General features: G+C 35.7%; 1 protein-coding gene across 1 annotated transcript in view; it reads left to right on the top strand.

Annotated features, from left to right (window-relative positions):
- Positions 1-13,202: 13,202 nt before the first annotated feature.
- Positions 13,203-18,514, top strand: part of sox32 (SRY-box transcription factor 32) — an 11,832-nt gene continuing 6,520 nt past the window's right edge. Inside the window, exons 1-2 of the mRNA XM_061922493.1 lie at positions 13,203-13,256; positions 13,500-13,722. Coding sequence (XP_061778477.1) covers positions 13,203-13,256; positions 13,500-13,722 — 277 coding nt within the window. The remainder of the gene's footprint in view (positions 13,257-13,499; positions 13,723-18,514) is intronic.

The raw sequence follows: 18,514 nt of genomic DNA, 5'->3' as shown, positions 1-18,514 counted from the left end.
TAAAAAAAGGAAAATACTAAAACAAAAACAAAAATACTAGCTACAACTTACAAAATTATATGTGAGTGTGAATGTTGTCTATTTGTGTTGGCCCTGCGATGAGGTGGCGACTTGTCCAGGGTGTACCCCGCCTTCCGCCCGATTGTAGCTGAGATAGGCGCCAGCGCCCCCCGCCACCCCAAAAGGGAATAAGCGGTAGAAAATGGATGGATGGATGGATGGATTTATATATATAAAAATCCGATTTCCATATGAGAAGTGTGAAGTGAATTATATTTATATAGCGCTTTTCTCTGGTGACTCAAAGTGCTTTACATAGTGAAACCCAATATCTAAGTTACATTTAAACCAGTGCGGGTGGCACTGGGAGCAGGTGGGTAAAGTGTCTTGCCCAAGGACACAACGGCAGTCACTAGGATGGCGGAAGCGGGAATCGAACCTGCAACCCTCAAGTTGCTGGCACGGCCACTCTACCAACCGAGCTAAACCGAGTTGGGAAATGGTGTTTGATGTAAATATAAACAGAATACAATGATTTGCAAATAAATTTCAACCCATATTCAGTTGAATATGCTACAAAGACAACATATTTGATGTTCAAACTGATAAACATTTATTTTTTTGCAAATAATCATTAACTTTAGAATTTGATGCCAGCAACACGTGATAAAGAAGTTGGGAAAGGTGGCAATGAATACTGATAAAGTTGAGGACTGCTCATCAAACTGTCATGATCCGGGAGGCGGATCATGACAGTTTTTGTTCTAGAGTCCTTTCTGATTATTTTTGGACTCTTCCTGTTCTGAGTTTTGCACTTCCTGCTTCCTCATTTGTTCCACCTATGCTTTGCTTTCTGTCGCACACCTGTTGGCAATTGTTTACTTTAGTATTTAAGCCTGCATGCTACTTCAGTTCGTTGTTTGCTCCACACAACATTCACCTTTGGTATCTTGTATGTCTTGTCTATTTGCTAAGTTTGGCCTTAGCTTCCGTGCACTCGGCACGCTATTTTTGGACTTTGGACTCACTGCTAAGTTAGCGTTAGCTTCCCGTGCGAAGGCACGCACTTTCTTTTGCTGTTTCGTACAAGTGTTCTTTTGTTTTTTGCATATTAAACCAAGCTCCTACCTGCTTGTCCTGGTGCATCTGGGGGTGACTCAACACGCGCACACAATGCGTGCCAAATGTGACACAAACACTTATTTGGAACATCCCACAGGTGTGCAGGCTAATTGGGAACAGGTGGGTGCCATGATTGGGCATAAAATCAGCTTCCCAAAAAATGCTCAGTCTTTCACAAGAAAGGATGGGGCGAGGTGAAGTAAAGTACATTTATATAGCGCTTTTTCTCTAGTGACTCAAAGCGCTTTACATAGTGAAACCCAATATCTGATTTCAATCAGTTTTGTCTGTGTTTTCTTCCTAAGAGCAGTTTTTTCTGTGTTTTATTCCTAGGGGGCGCTAGAGCGCAATTTTGAGTTTTGGGGTTTTGAGTTTTGTTTTTATGAGATCGCAATTTTTGCCAGTCCTGGTGTGTGTGTCTAGTTTGGTGAATTTTGAAATTACAGCTCAAAGAGGCAAAAATGACATTTTTTAGGAACATTTTGTTTTGAAGGGGTTTTTGCCAACTTCCTGTTGATTTTTGGTGAAGGATATCAATTATTAAAATGTAGGTCTAAGTGAGACCTACATATAGTTTTTTTTTTCATTTCACTCCGACATTCTTACCGGAGGTTACAATCAGTTTTGTCTGTGTTTTCTTCCTAGGAGCAGTTTTTTCTGTGTTTTATTCCTAGTGCAATTTTGAGTTTTGGGGTTTTGAGTTAGGTTTTTATTAGATCGCAATTTTTGCCAGTGCTGATGTATGTGTCAAATTTGGTGAATTTTGAAATTACAGCTCAAAGAGGCAAAAATGACATTTTTTAGGAAAATTTAGTTTTGAAGGGGTTTTGCCAACTTCCTCTTTTTGCTTAAGTAAGTCAGTTTATGAAATCTAGGTCTAAGTGAGACCCACATATAGGTTTTTGTTTCATTTCACTCCGACATTCCTACCGGAGGTTACAATTAGTTTTGTCTGTGTTTTCTTCCTAGGGGGCGCTAGGGCGCAATTTTGAGTTTTGGGGTTTTGAGTTTTGTTTTTATTAGATCGCAATTTTTGCCAGTCCTGATGTGTGTGTCTAGTTTGGTGAATTTTGAAATTACAGCTCAAAGAGGCAAAAAGTACATTTTTTTAGGAACATTTTGTTTTGAAGGGGTTTTTGCCAACTTCCTGTTGATTTTTGCTAAAGGATGTCAATTATTAAAATGTAGGTCTAAGTGAGACCTACATATAGTTTTATTTTTTCATTTCACTCCGACATTCTTACCGGAGGTTACACTCAGTTTTGTCTGTGTTTTCTTCCTAGGAGCAGTTTTTTCTGTGTTTTATTCCTAGCGCAATTTTGAGTTTTGAGTTTTATTTTTATTAGATCGCAATTTTTGCCAGTCCTGATGTGTGTGTCTAGTTTGGTGAATTTTGAAATTACAGCTCAAAGAGGCATAAATGACATTTTTTCGTGAAAATTTTGTTTTGAGGGGGTTTTTGCCAACTTCCTGTTGATTTTTGGTGAAGGATGTCAATTATTAAAATGTAGGTCTAAGTGAGACCTATATATAGGTTTTTGTTTCATTTCACTCCGACATTCTTACCAGAGGTTACAATCAGTTTTGTCCGTGTTTTCTTCCTAGGGGGCGCTAGAGCGCAGTTTTTGGGGTTTTGAGATTTGTTTTTATTCGATCGCAATTTTTGCCAGTCCTGATATGTGTGTCTAGTTTGGTGAATTTTGAAATTACAGCTCAAAGAGGCAAAAATGACATTTTTTAGGAACATTTTGTTTTGAAGGGGTTTTTGCCAACTTCCTGTTGATTTTTGCTAAAGGATGTCAATTATTAAAATGTAGGTTTTTATTTCATTTCACTCCGACATTCTTACCGGAGGTTACAATCAGTTTTGTCTGTATTTTCTTCCTAGGAGCAGTTTTTTCTGTGTTTTATTCCTAGGGGGCGCTAGAGCGCAATTTTGAGTTTTGGGGTTTTGAGATTCGTTTTTATTAGATCGCAATTTTTGCCAGTCCTGATGTGTGTGTCTAGTTTGGTGAATTTTGAAATTACAGCTCAAAGAGGCATAAATGACATTTTTTCGTGAAAATTTTGTTTTGAGGGGGTTTTTGCCAACTTCCTGTTGATTTTTGGTGAAGGATGTCAATTATTAAAATGTAGGTCTAAGTGAGACCTATATATAGGTTTTTGTTTCATTTCACTCCGACATTCTTACCAGAGGTTACAATCAGTTTTGTCCGTGTTTTCTTCCTAGGGGGCGCTAGAGCGCAGTTTTTGGGGTTTTGAGATTTGTTTTTATTCGATCGCAATTTTTGCCAGTCCTGATATGTGTGTCTAGTTTGGTGAATTTTGAAATTACAGCTCAAAGAGGCAAAAATGACATTTTTTAGGAACATTTTGTTTTGAAGGGGTTTTTGCCAACTTCCTGTTGATTTTTGCTAAAGGATGTCAATTATTAAAATGTAGGTTTTTATTTCATTTCACTCCGACATTCTTACCGGAGGTTACAATCAGTTTTGTCTGTATTTTCTTCCTAGGAGCAGTTTTTTCTGTGTTTTATTCCTAGGGGGCGCTAGAGCGCAATTTTGAGTTTTGGGGTTTTGAGATTCGTTTTTATTAGATCGCAATTTTTGCCAGTCCTGATGTGTGTGTCTAGTTTGGTGAATTTTGAAATTACAGCTCAAAGAGGCAAAAATGACTTTTTTTTTGAAAATTTTGTTTTGAAGGGGTTTTTGCCAACTTCCTGTTGATTTTTTGGTGAAGGATGTCAATTATTAAAATGTAGGTCTAAGTGAGACCTAATATAGGTTTTTGTTTCATTTCACTCCGACATACTTAGCGGAGGTTACAATCAGTTTTGTCTGTGTTTTCTTCCTAGGAGCAGTTTTTTCTGTGTTTTATTCCTAGTGCAATTTTGAGTTTTGGGGTTTTGAGTTTCGTTTTTATTAGATCGCAATTTTTGCCAGTGCTGATGTATGTGTCTAGTTTGGTGAATTTTGAAATTACAGCTCGAAGAGGCAAAAATTAAATTTTTTTAGGAAAATTTTGTTTTGAAGGGGTTTTTGCCAACTTCCTGTTTTTGCTGAAGGAAGTCAGTTTATGAAATCGAGGCCTAAGTGAGACCTACATATAGTTTTTTGTTTCATTTCAATCCGACATTCTTACCAGAGGTTACAATCAGTTTTGTCTGTGTTTTCTTCCTAGGAGCAGTTTTTTCTGTGTTTTATTCCTAGCGCAATTTTGAGTTTTGAGTTTTGTTTTTATTAGATCGCAATTTTTGCCAGTCCTGATGTGTGTGTCTAGTTTGGTGAATTTTGAAATTACAGCTCAAAGAGGCATAAATGACATTTTTTCGGGAAAATTTTGTTTTGAAGGGGTTTTTGCCAACTTCCTGTTGATTTTTGGTGAAGGATGTCAATTATTAAAATGTAGGTCTAAGTGAGACCTATATATAGGTTTTTGTTTCATTTCACTCCGACATTCTTACCAGAGGTTACAATCAGTTGTGTCCGTGTTTTCTTCCTAGGGGGCGCTAGAGCGCAGTTTTTGGGGTTTTGAGATTTGTTTTTATTCGATCGCAATTTTTGCCAGTGCTGATGTGTGTGTCTAGTTTGGTGAATTTTGAAATTACAGCTCAAAGAGGCAAAAATGACATTTTTTAGGAACATTTTGTTTTGAAGGGGTTTTTGCAAACTTCCTGTTGATTTTTGCTAAAGGATGTCAATTATTAAAATGTAGGTTTTTATTTCATTTCACTCCGACATTCTTACCGGAGGTTACAATCAGTTTTGTCTGTATTTTCTTCCTAGGAGCAGTTTTTTCTGTGTTTTATTCCTAGGGGGCGCTAGAGCGCAATTTTGAGTTTTGGGGTTTTGAGATTAGTTTTTATTAGATCGCAATTTTTGCCAGTGCTGATGTGTGTGTCTAGTTTGGTGAATTTTGAAATTACAGCTCAAAGAGGCAAAAATGAAATTTTTTGGGGAAAATTTTGTTTTGAAGGGGTTTTTGCCAACTTCCTGTTGATTTTTGGTGAAGGATGTCAATTATTAAAATGTAGGTCTAAGTGAGACCTACATATAGGTTTTCGTTTCATTTCACTCCGACATTCTTACCGGAGGTTACAATCAGTTTTGTCTGTGTTTTCTTCCTAGGAGCAGTTTTTTCTGTGTTTTATTCCTAGCGCAATTTTGAGTTTTGAGTTTTATTTTTATTAGATCGCAATTTTTGCCAGTCCTGATGTGTGTGTCTAGTTTGGTGAATTTTGAAATTACAGCTCAAAGAGGCAAAAATGACATTTTTTAGGAACATTTTGTTTTGAAGGGGTTTTTGCCAACTTCCTGTTGATTTTTGCTAAAGGATGTCAATTATTAAAATGTAGGTTTTTATTTCATTTCACTCCGACATTCTTACCGGAGGTTACAATCAGTTTTGTCTGTGTTTTCTTCCTAGGAGCAGTTTTTTCTGTGTTTTATTCCTAGGGGGCGCTAGAGCGCAATTTTGAGTTTTAGGGTTTTGAGATTCGTTTTTATTAGATCGCAATTTTTTACCAGTGCTGATGTGTGTGTCTAGTTTGGTGAATTTTGAAATTACATCTCAAAGAGGCAAAAAGGCCATTTTTTTTAGGAACATTTTGTTTTGAAAGGGTTTTTGCCAACTTCCTGTTTTTGCCGGAGGAAGTCAATTTATGAAATCTAGGTCTATGTTGGACCTACATAGAGGATTTTGGTTCATGTCTGTACGACATTCCTAACGGAAGTTACAAGCAGATTTGTCCGTGTTTTTTCCTAGGGGGCGCTAAAGCTCAATTTTGATTTTTTTTTTTTTTTTTTTATTAGATGGAAAGGTTTGCCATACCGATGTGTGTGTAAAATTTGGTGAGTTTTGAAGCATGTTAAGGGGGTCAAATTACAGCGCAAATGTGCGGATTAAAAAAAAGAATATTATTATCCTCTTTTAATTGATAGCAATTAAAAAATAATTGTTATCAGTATTATTTGAACACTAAAAACTACATTTAAACATTTAAAAAAAACAACAATAAAAATAAAATCGAAATAAATATAATCAAATAAAAAAATAACATTATTTATGAGCAATATTTAAATACCAACTCCAATCAAAATGTATTTAAAAATAAATATATAAAAAAAGGAATCAAACAGTGGGGCCCCCGCATGTGAGCCGAAACTAAACGTTATTGTATTCCTGCTGTGCGGAGGACTTCATTGATTCAATCTATTAGTGTTTTTCACAGCACATCGCAGAGTGCGAGGAATTCCACACCGCGGATGTGGATTCTCAATCCCATGACAGCACACACACACACACACACACACGCGCGCGCGCACGCACACGGACACGCCCCCTTCCACTGCCCCCACCTGGCAGCGACCTGCCTGCAGAAACACGCACGCCACCATGGCGTCTTCTGCACTTTTCTAATGTTCTTTGATCAGAGCTGCAGCGACTTGAGCACATCAAGAGGCTCCATTAAGACCCGCATTGACGTGCAAAGTCCAAAACCTTATCTGCGTTTGAGGACTTCACCTTGCATGCGTGCCGGACGGACTTGTTGTGTATTTGGGTCTGAACTCCCCACGCAGGCGGCAGACCCGCATAATACACATGCCAACATAATACACGTCTTTATTGCCACCTTCCTTGTGTTCCTTAATGCACCTGAACGCACCATTTAGTGCACGAATGCATGCCGGAGTCACATGATGTGCAGTTTCTGCGAGTCTTCTGAAGCGTCCGTGCACCTTTTGTGTTGATGCTGCACGCATGCGCGCCCCCACACCCCCACATCCACCCCAATGAATTCATCAGCACGCCCCCTTTGTGCACAACTATCAGCGCAAATATTTGCGCGCAATAAACGCGCCTTGATCATGTTGAAAATGTACTTTGATAGGGACAGTGGATGGCCGATAAGTGGGGAGGGCGGGGGGAGGTGGGGCACAATGTAATTAGTAACCCACTACCCACCCCCCCTCCCTCTCGAAAACTTTGATGTGCACCCACCAATACTGTCAGGACCTATTGGTTGGATTCCATCACACTCCAGCAGGCAAAGATTCGATTAATAAGAGTGTTAAAGTGACAAAATGTGGAGGGAGGGGAATAAATATAATTTAAAAAATATTATTATGGTATGGAGAGCCACAATGTGATTAGTAACCACTCCCCCTCTATCTCGAAAACTTTGATGTGCACCCACCAATACTGTCAGGACCTATTGATTGGATTCCAATCACACTCCAGTGGGCAAAGATATGATTAATAAGTGTTAAAGTGACAACATGTGGGGGGAAGGGGAATAAATATCATTTAAGAAATGTTATTATGGTATGGAGAGCCACAATGTAATTAGTAACCACCCCCCCTCCATCTCTAAACTTTGATGTGCACCCATCAATACTCCATTGATTGGATTTCAATATTCCATCACACTTCAGTGGGCAAAGATTCGATTAAAAAGAGTGTTAAAGTGACAAAATGTGGGGGGAGGGGAATAAATATCATTTAAAAAATATTATGGTATGGAGAGCCACAATGTGATTAGTAACCACTCCCCCTCTATCTCTAAAACTTTGATGTGCACCCACCAATACTGTCAGGACCTATTGATTGGATTCCAATTGATTGATTGATTGATTGATACTTTTATTAGTAGATTGCACAGTACAGTACATATTCCGTACAATTGACCACTAAATGGTAACACCCGAATAAGTTTTTCAACTTGTTTAAGTCGGGGTCGACGTTAATCAATTCATGGTAATCACACTCCAGTGGGCAAAGATATGATTAATAAGAGTGTTAAAGTGACAAAATGTGGGGCGAAGGGAATAAATATCATTAAAAAAATATGGAGAGCCACAATGTGATTAGTAACCACCCCCCCTCTATCTCTAAAACTTTGATGTGCACCCACCAATACTGTCAGGACCTATTGGTTGGATTCCATCACACTCCAGTGGGCAAAGATTCGATTAATAAGAGTGTTAAAGTGACAAAATGTGGGGGGAAGGGGAATAAATATCATTTAAGAAATGTTATTATGGTATGGAGAGCCACAATGTAATTAGTAACCACCCCCCTTCTATCTCTAAAACTTTGATGTGCACCCACCAATACTGTCAGGACCTATTGATTGGATTCCATCACACTCCAGTGGGCAAAGATTCGATTATAAGAGTGTCTAAGTGACAAAATGTGGGGGGAGGGGAATAAATATCATTAAAAAAATATTATTATGGTATGAAGAGCCACAATGTGATTACCAACCACCCCCCCTCTATCTCTAAAACTTTGATGTGCACCCACCAATACTGTCAGGACCTATTGATTGGATTCCAATCACACTCCAGTGGGCAAAGATTCGATTAATAAGAGTGTTTAAGTGACAAAATGTGGGGGGAGGGGAATAAATATCATTAAAATTATTATGGTATGGAGAGCCACAATGTGATTAGTAACCACCCCCCCTCTATCTCGAAAACTTTGATGTGCACCCACCAATACTGTCAGGACCTATTGATTGGATTCCAATCACACTCCAGTGGGCAAAGATATGATTAATAAGAGTGTTAAAGTGACAAAATGTGGGGAGAAGGGGAATAAATATCATTTAAAAAATGTTATTATGGTATGGAGAGCCACAATGTAATTAGTAACCACCCCCCCTCCATCTGTAAACTTTGATGTGCACCCACCAATACTCTATTGATTGGATTCCAATATCCCATCACACTTCAGTGGGCAAAGATTCGATTAATAAGAGTGTTTAAGTGACAAAATGTGGGGGGAGGGGAATAAATATCATTAAAATTATTATGGTATGGAGAGCCACAATGTGATTAGTAACCACCCCCCCTCTATCTCGAAAACTTTGATGTGCACCCACCAATACTGTCAGGACCTATTGATTGGATTCCAATCACACTCCAGTGGGCAAAGATATGATTAATAAGAGTGTTAAAGTGACAAAATGTGGGGAGAAGGGGAATAAATATCATTTAAAAAATGTTATTATGGTATGGAGAGCCACAATGTAATTAGTAACCACCCCCCCTCCATCTGTAAACTTTGATGTGCACCCACCAATACTCTATTGATTGGATTCCAATATCCCATCACACTTCAGTGGGCAAAGATTCGATTAATAAGAGTGTTTAAGTGACAAAATGTGGGGGGAGGGGAATAAATATCATTTAAAAAAATTATTGTCATGATCCGCTACTTGGATCATGTCATATTCTGGTTTTGGTTCTGTTTATATCACATCTGGTTAGCGTTTGTCTGCCGTAGTCCTAGTGGCACTTCTTGTTTTGTTCTGTTGTCATAACTACGCATTTGTGTCACCTGTCTTTGTTTTTGACGTTCACCTGCCTCCTAATTACTATCCGTATTTAAGCCTGCCTTTTCGTTACTCGCTCTCGCAGTCTTGTTTGTATCCGATGCAACAGGTGACGTCGCTGACAACCGCTTGTGGTAAAATACTTTTTGTACTTATTAGCTTCCACGCTATTCCGTTGCTTGTCCCTAGCTCAAATGCTAGCACTTTTCGTTCTTTCTAGCTCCCATGCTAGTTGTTTGTTTTATCTGTAGTGCCTTGTGCAAGTGTTTTTGTTCTTAGTTTGTTCTTTAGTATAAATAAATCATAATTTCTTACCTTCACGCTGTGTCCATATCCGACAGCACATTCGAGCGAACGAACCCGCATCACAATTATGATATGGAGAGCCGCTATTTAATTAGTAACCACCTCTCCTCTATCTCTAAAATTATGTTTGGATTCCATCACATTTCAGTGGGCAAAGATTTGATTAATACGAGTTGTAAAGTTGCACAATTGGTGGGGGGGGTATAAATATCATTAAAATATGTATTACTCTCGTATGGAAGATGTGTGTGTGTGTGTGTGTGTGTAGGGGGGGCACATGTAATTAGTAACCCCCCCCCCCATTTCTAAACTTTGATGTGCACCCACCAATACTCTATTGATTGGAATCCAATATTCCATCACACTTCTGTAGGCAAATATTAGATTAATATGAGTTACAAAGTGACAAAATTGGGGGGAGGGCAATAAACATCATCTAATGTTATGGAGAGCCACAATGTAATTAGTAAACACCCCCCCCTCTATCTCTGAACTTTGATGTGCACCCGCCAATACTGTCAGGACCTGTTGATTGGATTCCATCACACTCCAGTGGGCAAATATTCGATTAATTTGAATTATAGGGTGACAAAATGTGGCGGAAGGGGAATAAATAGCATTTGAAAAACATTATGGAATAGAGAATAAGTGGAAGCGGGAGCAGAGGGAGTCACAATATAATTAGTAACCACCCCCCCCTCTATCTCTAAACTTTGATCTGCACCCACCAATACTGTCAGGACCTATTGATTGGATTCCATCACACTTCAGTGGGCAAAGATTTGATTAATACGAGTGTTAAAGTGACAAAATGTGGTGGGAGGGGAATACATATCATTAAAAATATATATTATTAGATTATGAAGGATAAATGTGGGGTTGGGAGCCCCAATATAATTAGTAACCACCCCCCCCTCCATCTCTAAACTTTAATGTGCACCTATCAATATTTTATTGATTGGATTCCAATATTCCATCACACTTCTGTGGGCAAAGACTTGATTAATATGAGTTATAAGTGACAAAATGTGGGGTGAGGGGAATAAATATAATTCAAAATATATATTATTATGGTCTGGAGGATAAGGTGGTGGGAATCACAATGTAATTAGTAACCACCCCCCCTCTATCTCTAAACTTTGATGTGCACCCACAAATACTATCAGGACCTATTGATTGGATTCCATCACACTTCAGTGGGCAAATATTCGATTAATATGAATTATAAAGTGGCAAAATGTGGGTCGAGGGGAGTAAATATAATTAAAAAATATTATTATGGGAGTCCGATGAGGTGGTTTGGGCATCTGGTCAGGATACCACCCGAACGCCTCCCTAGGGAGGTGTTTAGGGCACGCCCAACCGGTAGGAGGCTACGGGGAAGACCCAGGACACGTTGGGAAGACTACGTCTCCCGGCTGGCCTGGAAACGCCTTCGGATCCCCCGGGAGGAGCGGGACGAAGTGGCTGGGGAGAGGGAAGTCTGGGCTTGCCTGCTTAGGCTGCTGCCCCCGCGACCCGACCTCGAAGAAGATGGATGGATTGATGGATTATTATGGTACAGAGGATACGTGGGGTGGGAGGGGCCACAATGTAATTAGTAACAACGCCCCCATCTCTAAACTTTGATGTGCACCCATCATTTGCGGTCCTCTCCAAGGTTTCTCAGTCATTCTCATCGACGTCCCACTGGGTTGTGAGTTTTTCCTTGCCTTGATGTGAGCACTGATCCACGGACGTTGTTGTGGCTTGTGCAGCCCTTTGAGACACTTGTGATTTAGGGCTATATAAATAAACATTGATTGATTGATTGATTTACTCTGGGCAAAGATACGATTAATACAAGTTTTAAAGTAAAAAAATGTGGGGGGGGGGGGGGGGGGGGGGAATAAATATAATTAAAAAAATATTATGGTATGGAGACCAGCTCCGCCCGCAACCCCGAAGGGAATAAGCGGTAGTAAATGGATGGATGGAGCCACGATGTAATTAGTAACCACCCTCCCTCTATCTCTAAACTTTGATGTGCACCAATCAATACTGTCAGGACCTATTGATTGGATTCCATCACACTTCAGTGGGAAAATATTCGATTAATATGAATTATAAAGTGACAAAATGTGGGGGGAGGGGAATAAATATCATTAAAAAAAATATATTATAGTAAAGAGGATTAGTGGAAGCAGGGGGAGGGGGAGTCACAATGTAATTAGTAACCACCCACCCTCTATCTCTAAACTTTGATGTGCACCCACCAATACTCTATTGATTGGATTCCAATATTCCATCACACTTCTGTGGGCAAATATTCGATTAATACAAGTTTTAAAGTGACAAAATGTGGGGGGGGGGAATCAATCAATCATCCATCCATCCATCCATTTCCTACCGCTTATTCCCTTTCAATCAATGTTTATTTATATAGCCCCCAAATCACAAATGTCTCAAAGGACTGCACAAATCATTATGACTACAACATCCTCGGAAAAACCCACAAAAGGGCAAGGAAAACTCACACCCAGTGGGCAGGGAGAATTCACACCCAGTGGGACGCCAGTGACAATGCTGACTATGAGAAACCTTGGAGAGGACCTCAGATGTGGGCAACCCCCCCACCCCCCCCCTCTCTAGGGGACCGAAAGCAATGGATGTCGAGCGGGTCTAACATGATACTGTGAAAGTTCAATCCATAGTGGCTCCAACACAGCCGCGAGAGTTCAGTTCAAGTGGATCCAAGACAGCAGTGAGAGTCCCGTCCACAGGATACCATCCCAAGCGGAGGCGGATCAGCAGCGTAGAGATGTCCCCAACCGATACAGGCGAGCGGTCCATCCTGGGTCCCGATGAGCGGTCCATCCTGGGTCTCGACTCTGGACAGCCAGTACATCATCCATGGTCATCGGACCGGACCCCCTCCACAAGGGAGGGGGGGGACATAGGAGAAAGAAAAGAAGCGGCAGATCAACTGGTCTAAAAAGGAGGTCTATTTAAAGGCTAGAGTATACATGAGACTTAAATGCTTCTACTGAGGTAGCATCTCGAACTGTTACCGGGAGGGCATTCCAGAGTACTGGAGCCCGAACGGAAAACGCTCTATAGCCCGCAGACTTTTTTGGGCTCTAGGAATCACTAATAAGCCGCCCCCCCTCTATCTCTAAACTTTGATGTGCACCCACCAATACTGTCAGGACCTATTGATTGGATTCCATCACACTCCAGTAGGAAAATATTTGATTATTATGAATTATAAAGTGACAAAATGTGTCAGGAGGGGAATAAATATCATTTAAAAAATATTATTCTGGTATGGTTATGGAGGAGGTGGAACATACTGTAAACACTTCCGGGCGACGTGCCATAACTGAGAAACCCTATGTCGTGGATGTGGCAAAACAAGAGGATAAACCGCCATCAGTATCAGTAAACAACTTTTCACATGGATGACGTCACTAAAAGCACGACCAGAGCGTCTCAGGTGAAGTTTGGTGAGGTGGGTGGGGGTCCACCTGGGATTCACACCTTAAGTCCACTCCTCCCTGCCTCCTATTGGTGCAGCCCCCAAATAAATCCGTCGCAGCCGCGGCACTGGTGACAGCGACCCCCCCCACCCACCCCACTCCCCTAAAAACAAACAACAACAACAACAACAAGAAGAAGATCCTCGCAAGAGCCAACATGCTGTACCGCCTGCACGACCCCCGCACCGCGATGTTCCACGCCGACGACCCCGCAGGCCCCCCACGCACGCCCGCTTAGCCCGGAACCTTGCAGCCCGCAGTCCGTCACGTCGTCGGACTCCAGCTGCACCATGAGCCCCCCGGCCAAGTGTGGCCCCCCGGCGCCGCAGAGGGTCCGCAGGCCCCTCAACGCCTTCATCATCTGGACCAAGGAGGAACGCAGACGGCTGGCGCAGCTCAACCCCGACTTGGAGAACACCGACCTCAGCAAAATATTAGGTACACACCAAATATTTATGGACATCACGTGGTTTTTTTGTTGTTTTTTTTAATAACCGGGGGACTCGAACCTGTGGCCCTTTGGTCAAAGGCCACCTTTAAAATGAACAACTCACACTCACAGCATGGCGTTATGAAAGCATTTATTATATTAAAGTATTTTTTTACTGTTAATACATGTAATACAATTGTAATATATTGTAGTATTAAAGTAGTAGTATACATATTTATGTACATATTAAAATAATAGCATTTTTTGTCGAAGTAGTAGAAGTACACTATCATAGATTTATCAGCAGAAATATTTTATATATATTATTTAAAACTTGTATCATTATAGAGGAAATAATATGGTAAGATAGGAAGTAGAGCAGTCAAAATATCGGTGGAAGTACTACTGTATAGCTAAAGTAGAAGACAGTTTTTATTATTATTATTAAAAAAAGCATATAATTATATAATCATTGTTATAGTATAATTAGTAGGGGTAGTAGTAGTAGTACCAAGTATTTTTTTTAATATCTAATTATAGATATATTATTTCTGGGGTAGTAGTAGTAGTAGTAAGTATTTTTATTATTTTTCAAAATGTATTTAATTATTATTAAAGTATTATTGGTGGGGGTAGTAATAGTAGTAGTAAGTATTATTATTATTAAAACAATATAATTATCAAAGTATTATTGGTGCAAATAGTAAGAAGTATTTGTTATTATTATTCAAAAAATATATAATTATTAAGTATATTTGGTTGGTGTAGTAATAGTAGTAGTAGTAAGTATTATTTATTATTATTTAAAAAATTGTAATTATTATTAATGTATTATTGGTGGGGGTAGTAGTAGTAAGTAAGTATTTGTATTACTACTTAAAACATATTTAAATATTATTAAAGTATTATTGTTGGAGGTAGTATTAGTAGTAGTAAGTATTGTTATTATTATTAAAAATATATAATTATTATAAAAGTATTATTGGTGCGAATAGTAGTAAGAGTATTTGTTATTATTATTCAAAAAATATATAATTATTATTTAAGTATTATTGGTTGGTGTAGTAGTAGTAGTAGGGATTTTGTATTATTTAAAAAATGTGTAATTATTGTTAAAGTATTATTGTTGGGGGTAGTAGTAGTACTAAGTATTTTTTCTAAATATCTATAATATTATATTAGTATTGGTTGGGGTAGTAGTAATAAGTATTTGTATTACTACTTAAAACATATTTAATTATTATTAAAGTATTATTTTTGGATAATAATAGTAGTAGTAAGTATTATTATTATTAAAAAATATAATTATTATAAAAGTATTATTGGTGCGAATAGTAGTAAGAAGTATTTGTTATTATTCAAAAAATATATAATTATCATTTAAGTATTATTGGTTGGTGTAGTATCTATGTGAGGTGGCGACTTGTCCAGGGTGTACCTTGCCTTCCGCCCGATTGTAGCTGAGATAGGCGCCAGCACCCCCGCGACCCCGAAAGGGAATAAGCGGTAGAAAATGGATGGATGGATGGATGGTTGGTGTAGTAGTAGTAAGTATTTTTTATTATGATTAAAAAAAACTGTGTAATTATTATTAGAGTATTATCGGTGGGGGGTAGTAGTATTAAGTATTTTTAATTCTTATTTAAAAAATATATTTTAATAATTGTTAAAGTATTATTGTTGGGGGTAGTAGTAGTACTAAGTATTTTTTTAAATATCTATTTATAATATTATATTAGTATTGGTTGGGATAGTAGTAGTAGTAAGTATTTGTATTACTACTTAAAACATATTTAATTATTATCAAAGTATTATTGTTGGGGTGGTAATTGTAGTAGTAAGTATTGTTATTATTATTAAAAAAATATAATTATTATAAAAGTATTATTGGTGCGAATAGTAGAAAGAAGTATTTGTTATAATTATTCAAAAAATATATAATTATTATTTAAGTATTATTGGTTGGTGTAGTAGTAGTATTTTTTATTATTATTTTAAAAAATTGTAATTATTATTAAAGTATTATTGGTGGGGGTAGTAGTAGTACTAAGTATTTTTTTTAAATATCTATAATATATTAGTATTGGTTGGGGTAGTAGTAATAAGTATTTGTATTACTACTTAAAACATATTTAATTATTATTAAAGTATTTTTGTTGGGGTAGTAATAGTAGTAGTAAGTATTGTTATTATTATTAAAAAATATAATTATTATAAAAGTATTATTGGTGCGAATAGTAGTAAGAAGTATTTGTTATTATTCAAAAAATACATAATTATTATTTAAGTATTATTGGTTGGTGTAGTAGTACTAAGTATTTTTTATTATTATTTTAAAAAACTGTGTAATTATTATTAAAGTATTATTGGTGGGGGGTAGTAGTAGTAAGTATTTTTAATTCTTATTTAAAAAATATATTTTAATTATTGTTAAAGTATTATTGGTGGGGTAGGAGTAAGTATTTGTATTACTACTTAAAACATATTTGATTATTATTAAAGTATTTTTGTTGGGGTAGTAATAGTAGTAGTAAGTATTATTATTAAAAATATAATTATTATAAAAGTATTATTGGTGCGAATAGTAGTAAGAAGTATTTGTTATTATTCAAAAAATATATAATTATTATTTAAGTATTATTGGTTGGTGTAGTAGTAGTAAGTATTTTTTATTATTATTAAAAAACTGTGTAATTATTATTAAAGTATTATTGGTGGGGGGTAGTAAGTATTTTTAATTCTTATTTAAAAAATATATTTTAATTATTGTTAAAGTATTATTGGTGGGGTAGGAGTAAGTATTTTTAATTCTTATTTAAAAAATATATATAATTATTGTTAAAGTATTATTGGTGGGGGTAGTAGTAGTACTAAGTATTTTTTTAAATATTTATTTATAATATTATATTAGTATTGGTTGGGGTAATAGTAGTAAGTAAGTATTTGTATTACTACTTAAAACATATTTAATTATTATTAAAGTATTATTGTTGGGGTAATAATAGTAGTAGTAAGTATTATTATTATAAAAAATCTAATTATTATAAAAGTATTATTGGTGCGAATAGTAGTAAGAAGTATTTGTTATTATTCAAAAAATATATAATTATTATTTAAGTATTATTGGTTGGTGTAGTAGTAGTAAGTATTTTTTATTATTATTAAAAAACTGTGTAATTATTATTAAAGTATTATTGGTGGGGGTAGTAGTAGTAAGTATTTTTAATTCTTATTTAAAAAATATGTTTTAATTATTGTTAAAGTATTATTGGTGGGATAGTAGTAGTAAGTATTTTTAGTTCTTGTTTAAAAAAAAATATATAATTATTGTTAAAGTATTATTGTTGGGGTAGTAGTAGTACTAAGTATTTTTTTTAAATATCTATTTATAATATTATATTCAGTATTGGTTGGGGTAGTAGTAAGTATTTGTATTACTACTTAAAACATATTTAATTATTATTAAAGTATTTTTGTTGGGGTAGTAATAGTAGTAGTAAGTATTGTTATTATTATTAAAAATATATAATTATTATAAAAGTATTATTGGTGCGAATAGTAGTAAGACGTATTAGTTATTATTCAAAAAATATATAATTATTATTTAAGTATTATTGGTTGGTGTAGTAGTAGTAAGTATTTTGTATTATTATTTTTAAAAATGTGTAATTTTCATTAAAGTATTATTGGTGGGGGTAGTAATAGTAGTAGTAGTATTGTTATTATTCAAAAAATATATGATTATTATTAAAGTATTATTGGTGGGGGTAGTAGTAGTAGTAAGTATTTTTTATTATTATTATTTAAAAAAATATATAATTATTATTAAAGTATTATTGGTTGGAATAGTAGTAGTAGTACTAAGTATTTTTTTTAAATATCCAAGTATATTAGTATTGGTGGGGGTAGTAGTAGTAATTTGTATTATTTAACAATATATAATTATAGCTGTAATATAATAATATTCGTGGGGTAGTTGGAGTAACTATTTTTATTATTCAAAAAATATATAATTAATATTATAGTATTATTGGTGGGGTAGTATGTATTCTTATTATTTGAGACACTAGTGATTTAGGGCTATATAAGTAAACATTGATTGATTGATTGATAACATTTATAATTACCGAAATTATAATTATAGTATTATTGATAGGGTAGTAGTAGTAGTAAGTTTTTTTATATCCAATTTTGGAGTGATTATTATATTACTAAAAGTGTGGGGTAGTAGTAGTAGTAGTAGTAGTAGAAGTAAGTATTTGTAATAACATTTGAAATAAAAATATATCATTTTCGAATTTTTATTATTGTGTTATTAGTGGGATTATTATAGTATTTTTCTTCTTTCCAAATTATATAATTTCAAATCAATTATATAATAAAAATAAGTATTTTATTTTTTTTAAATATCTCATATTTATTATTATAGTATTAGTGGTGGGGTAGTAGTAGAAGTAAGTATTTGTAACAACATTTGAAATAAAAATATATTATTTGTACATTTTTATTATAGTATTATTAGTGGGATTATTACAAAAATGATTTTTTCATTCAAAATTATATAATTACACAATTTTAAAAAAAGTATATAATAAATATAAGTTTATATTTTCCTAAATATCTCATTATATATTTATTATTATTATAGTATTGGTGGGTGTAGTAGTTATATATTTTTTTTATTATTTGAAAAATATATAATTATAGATTTTTGTATTATAGTATTAGTAGTGGGGTAGTAGTAGTAGTAGTAGTGAGTATTTTAAATAACATTTAAAAATTTATAATTATAAAAATATT

The sequence above is a fragment of the Nerophis ophidion genome, linkage group LG15 (assembly GCF_033978795.1).
Source record: "Nerophis ophidion isolate RoL-2023_Sa linkage group LG15, RoL_Noph_v1.0, whole genome shotgun sequence".
NCBI classification, from domain to species: Eukaryota; Metazoa; Chordata; class Actinopteri; order Syngnathiformes; family Syngnathidae; genus Nerophis; species Nerophis ophidion.
This window is presented reverse-complemented; position numbering and strand designations above follow the sequence as displayed.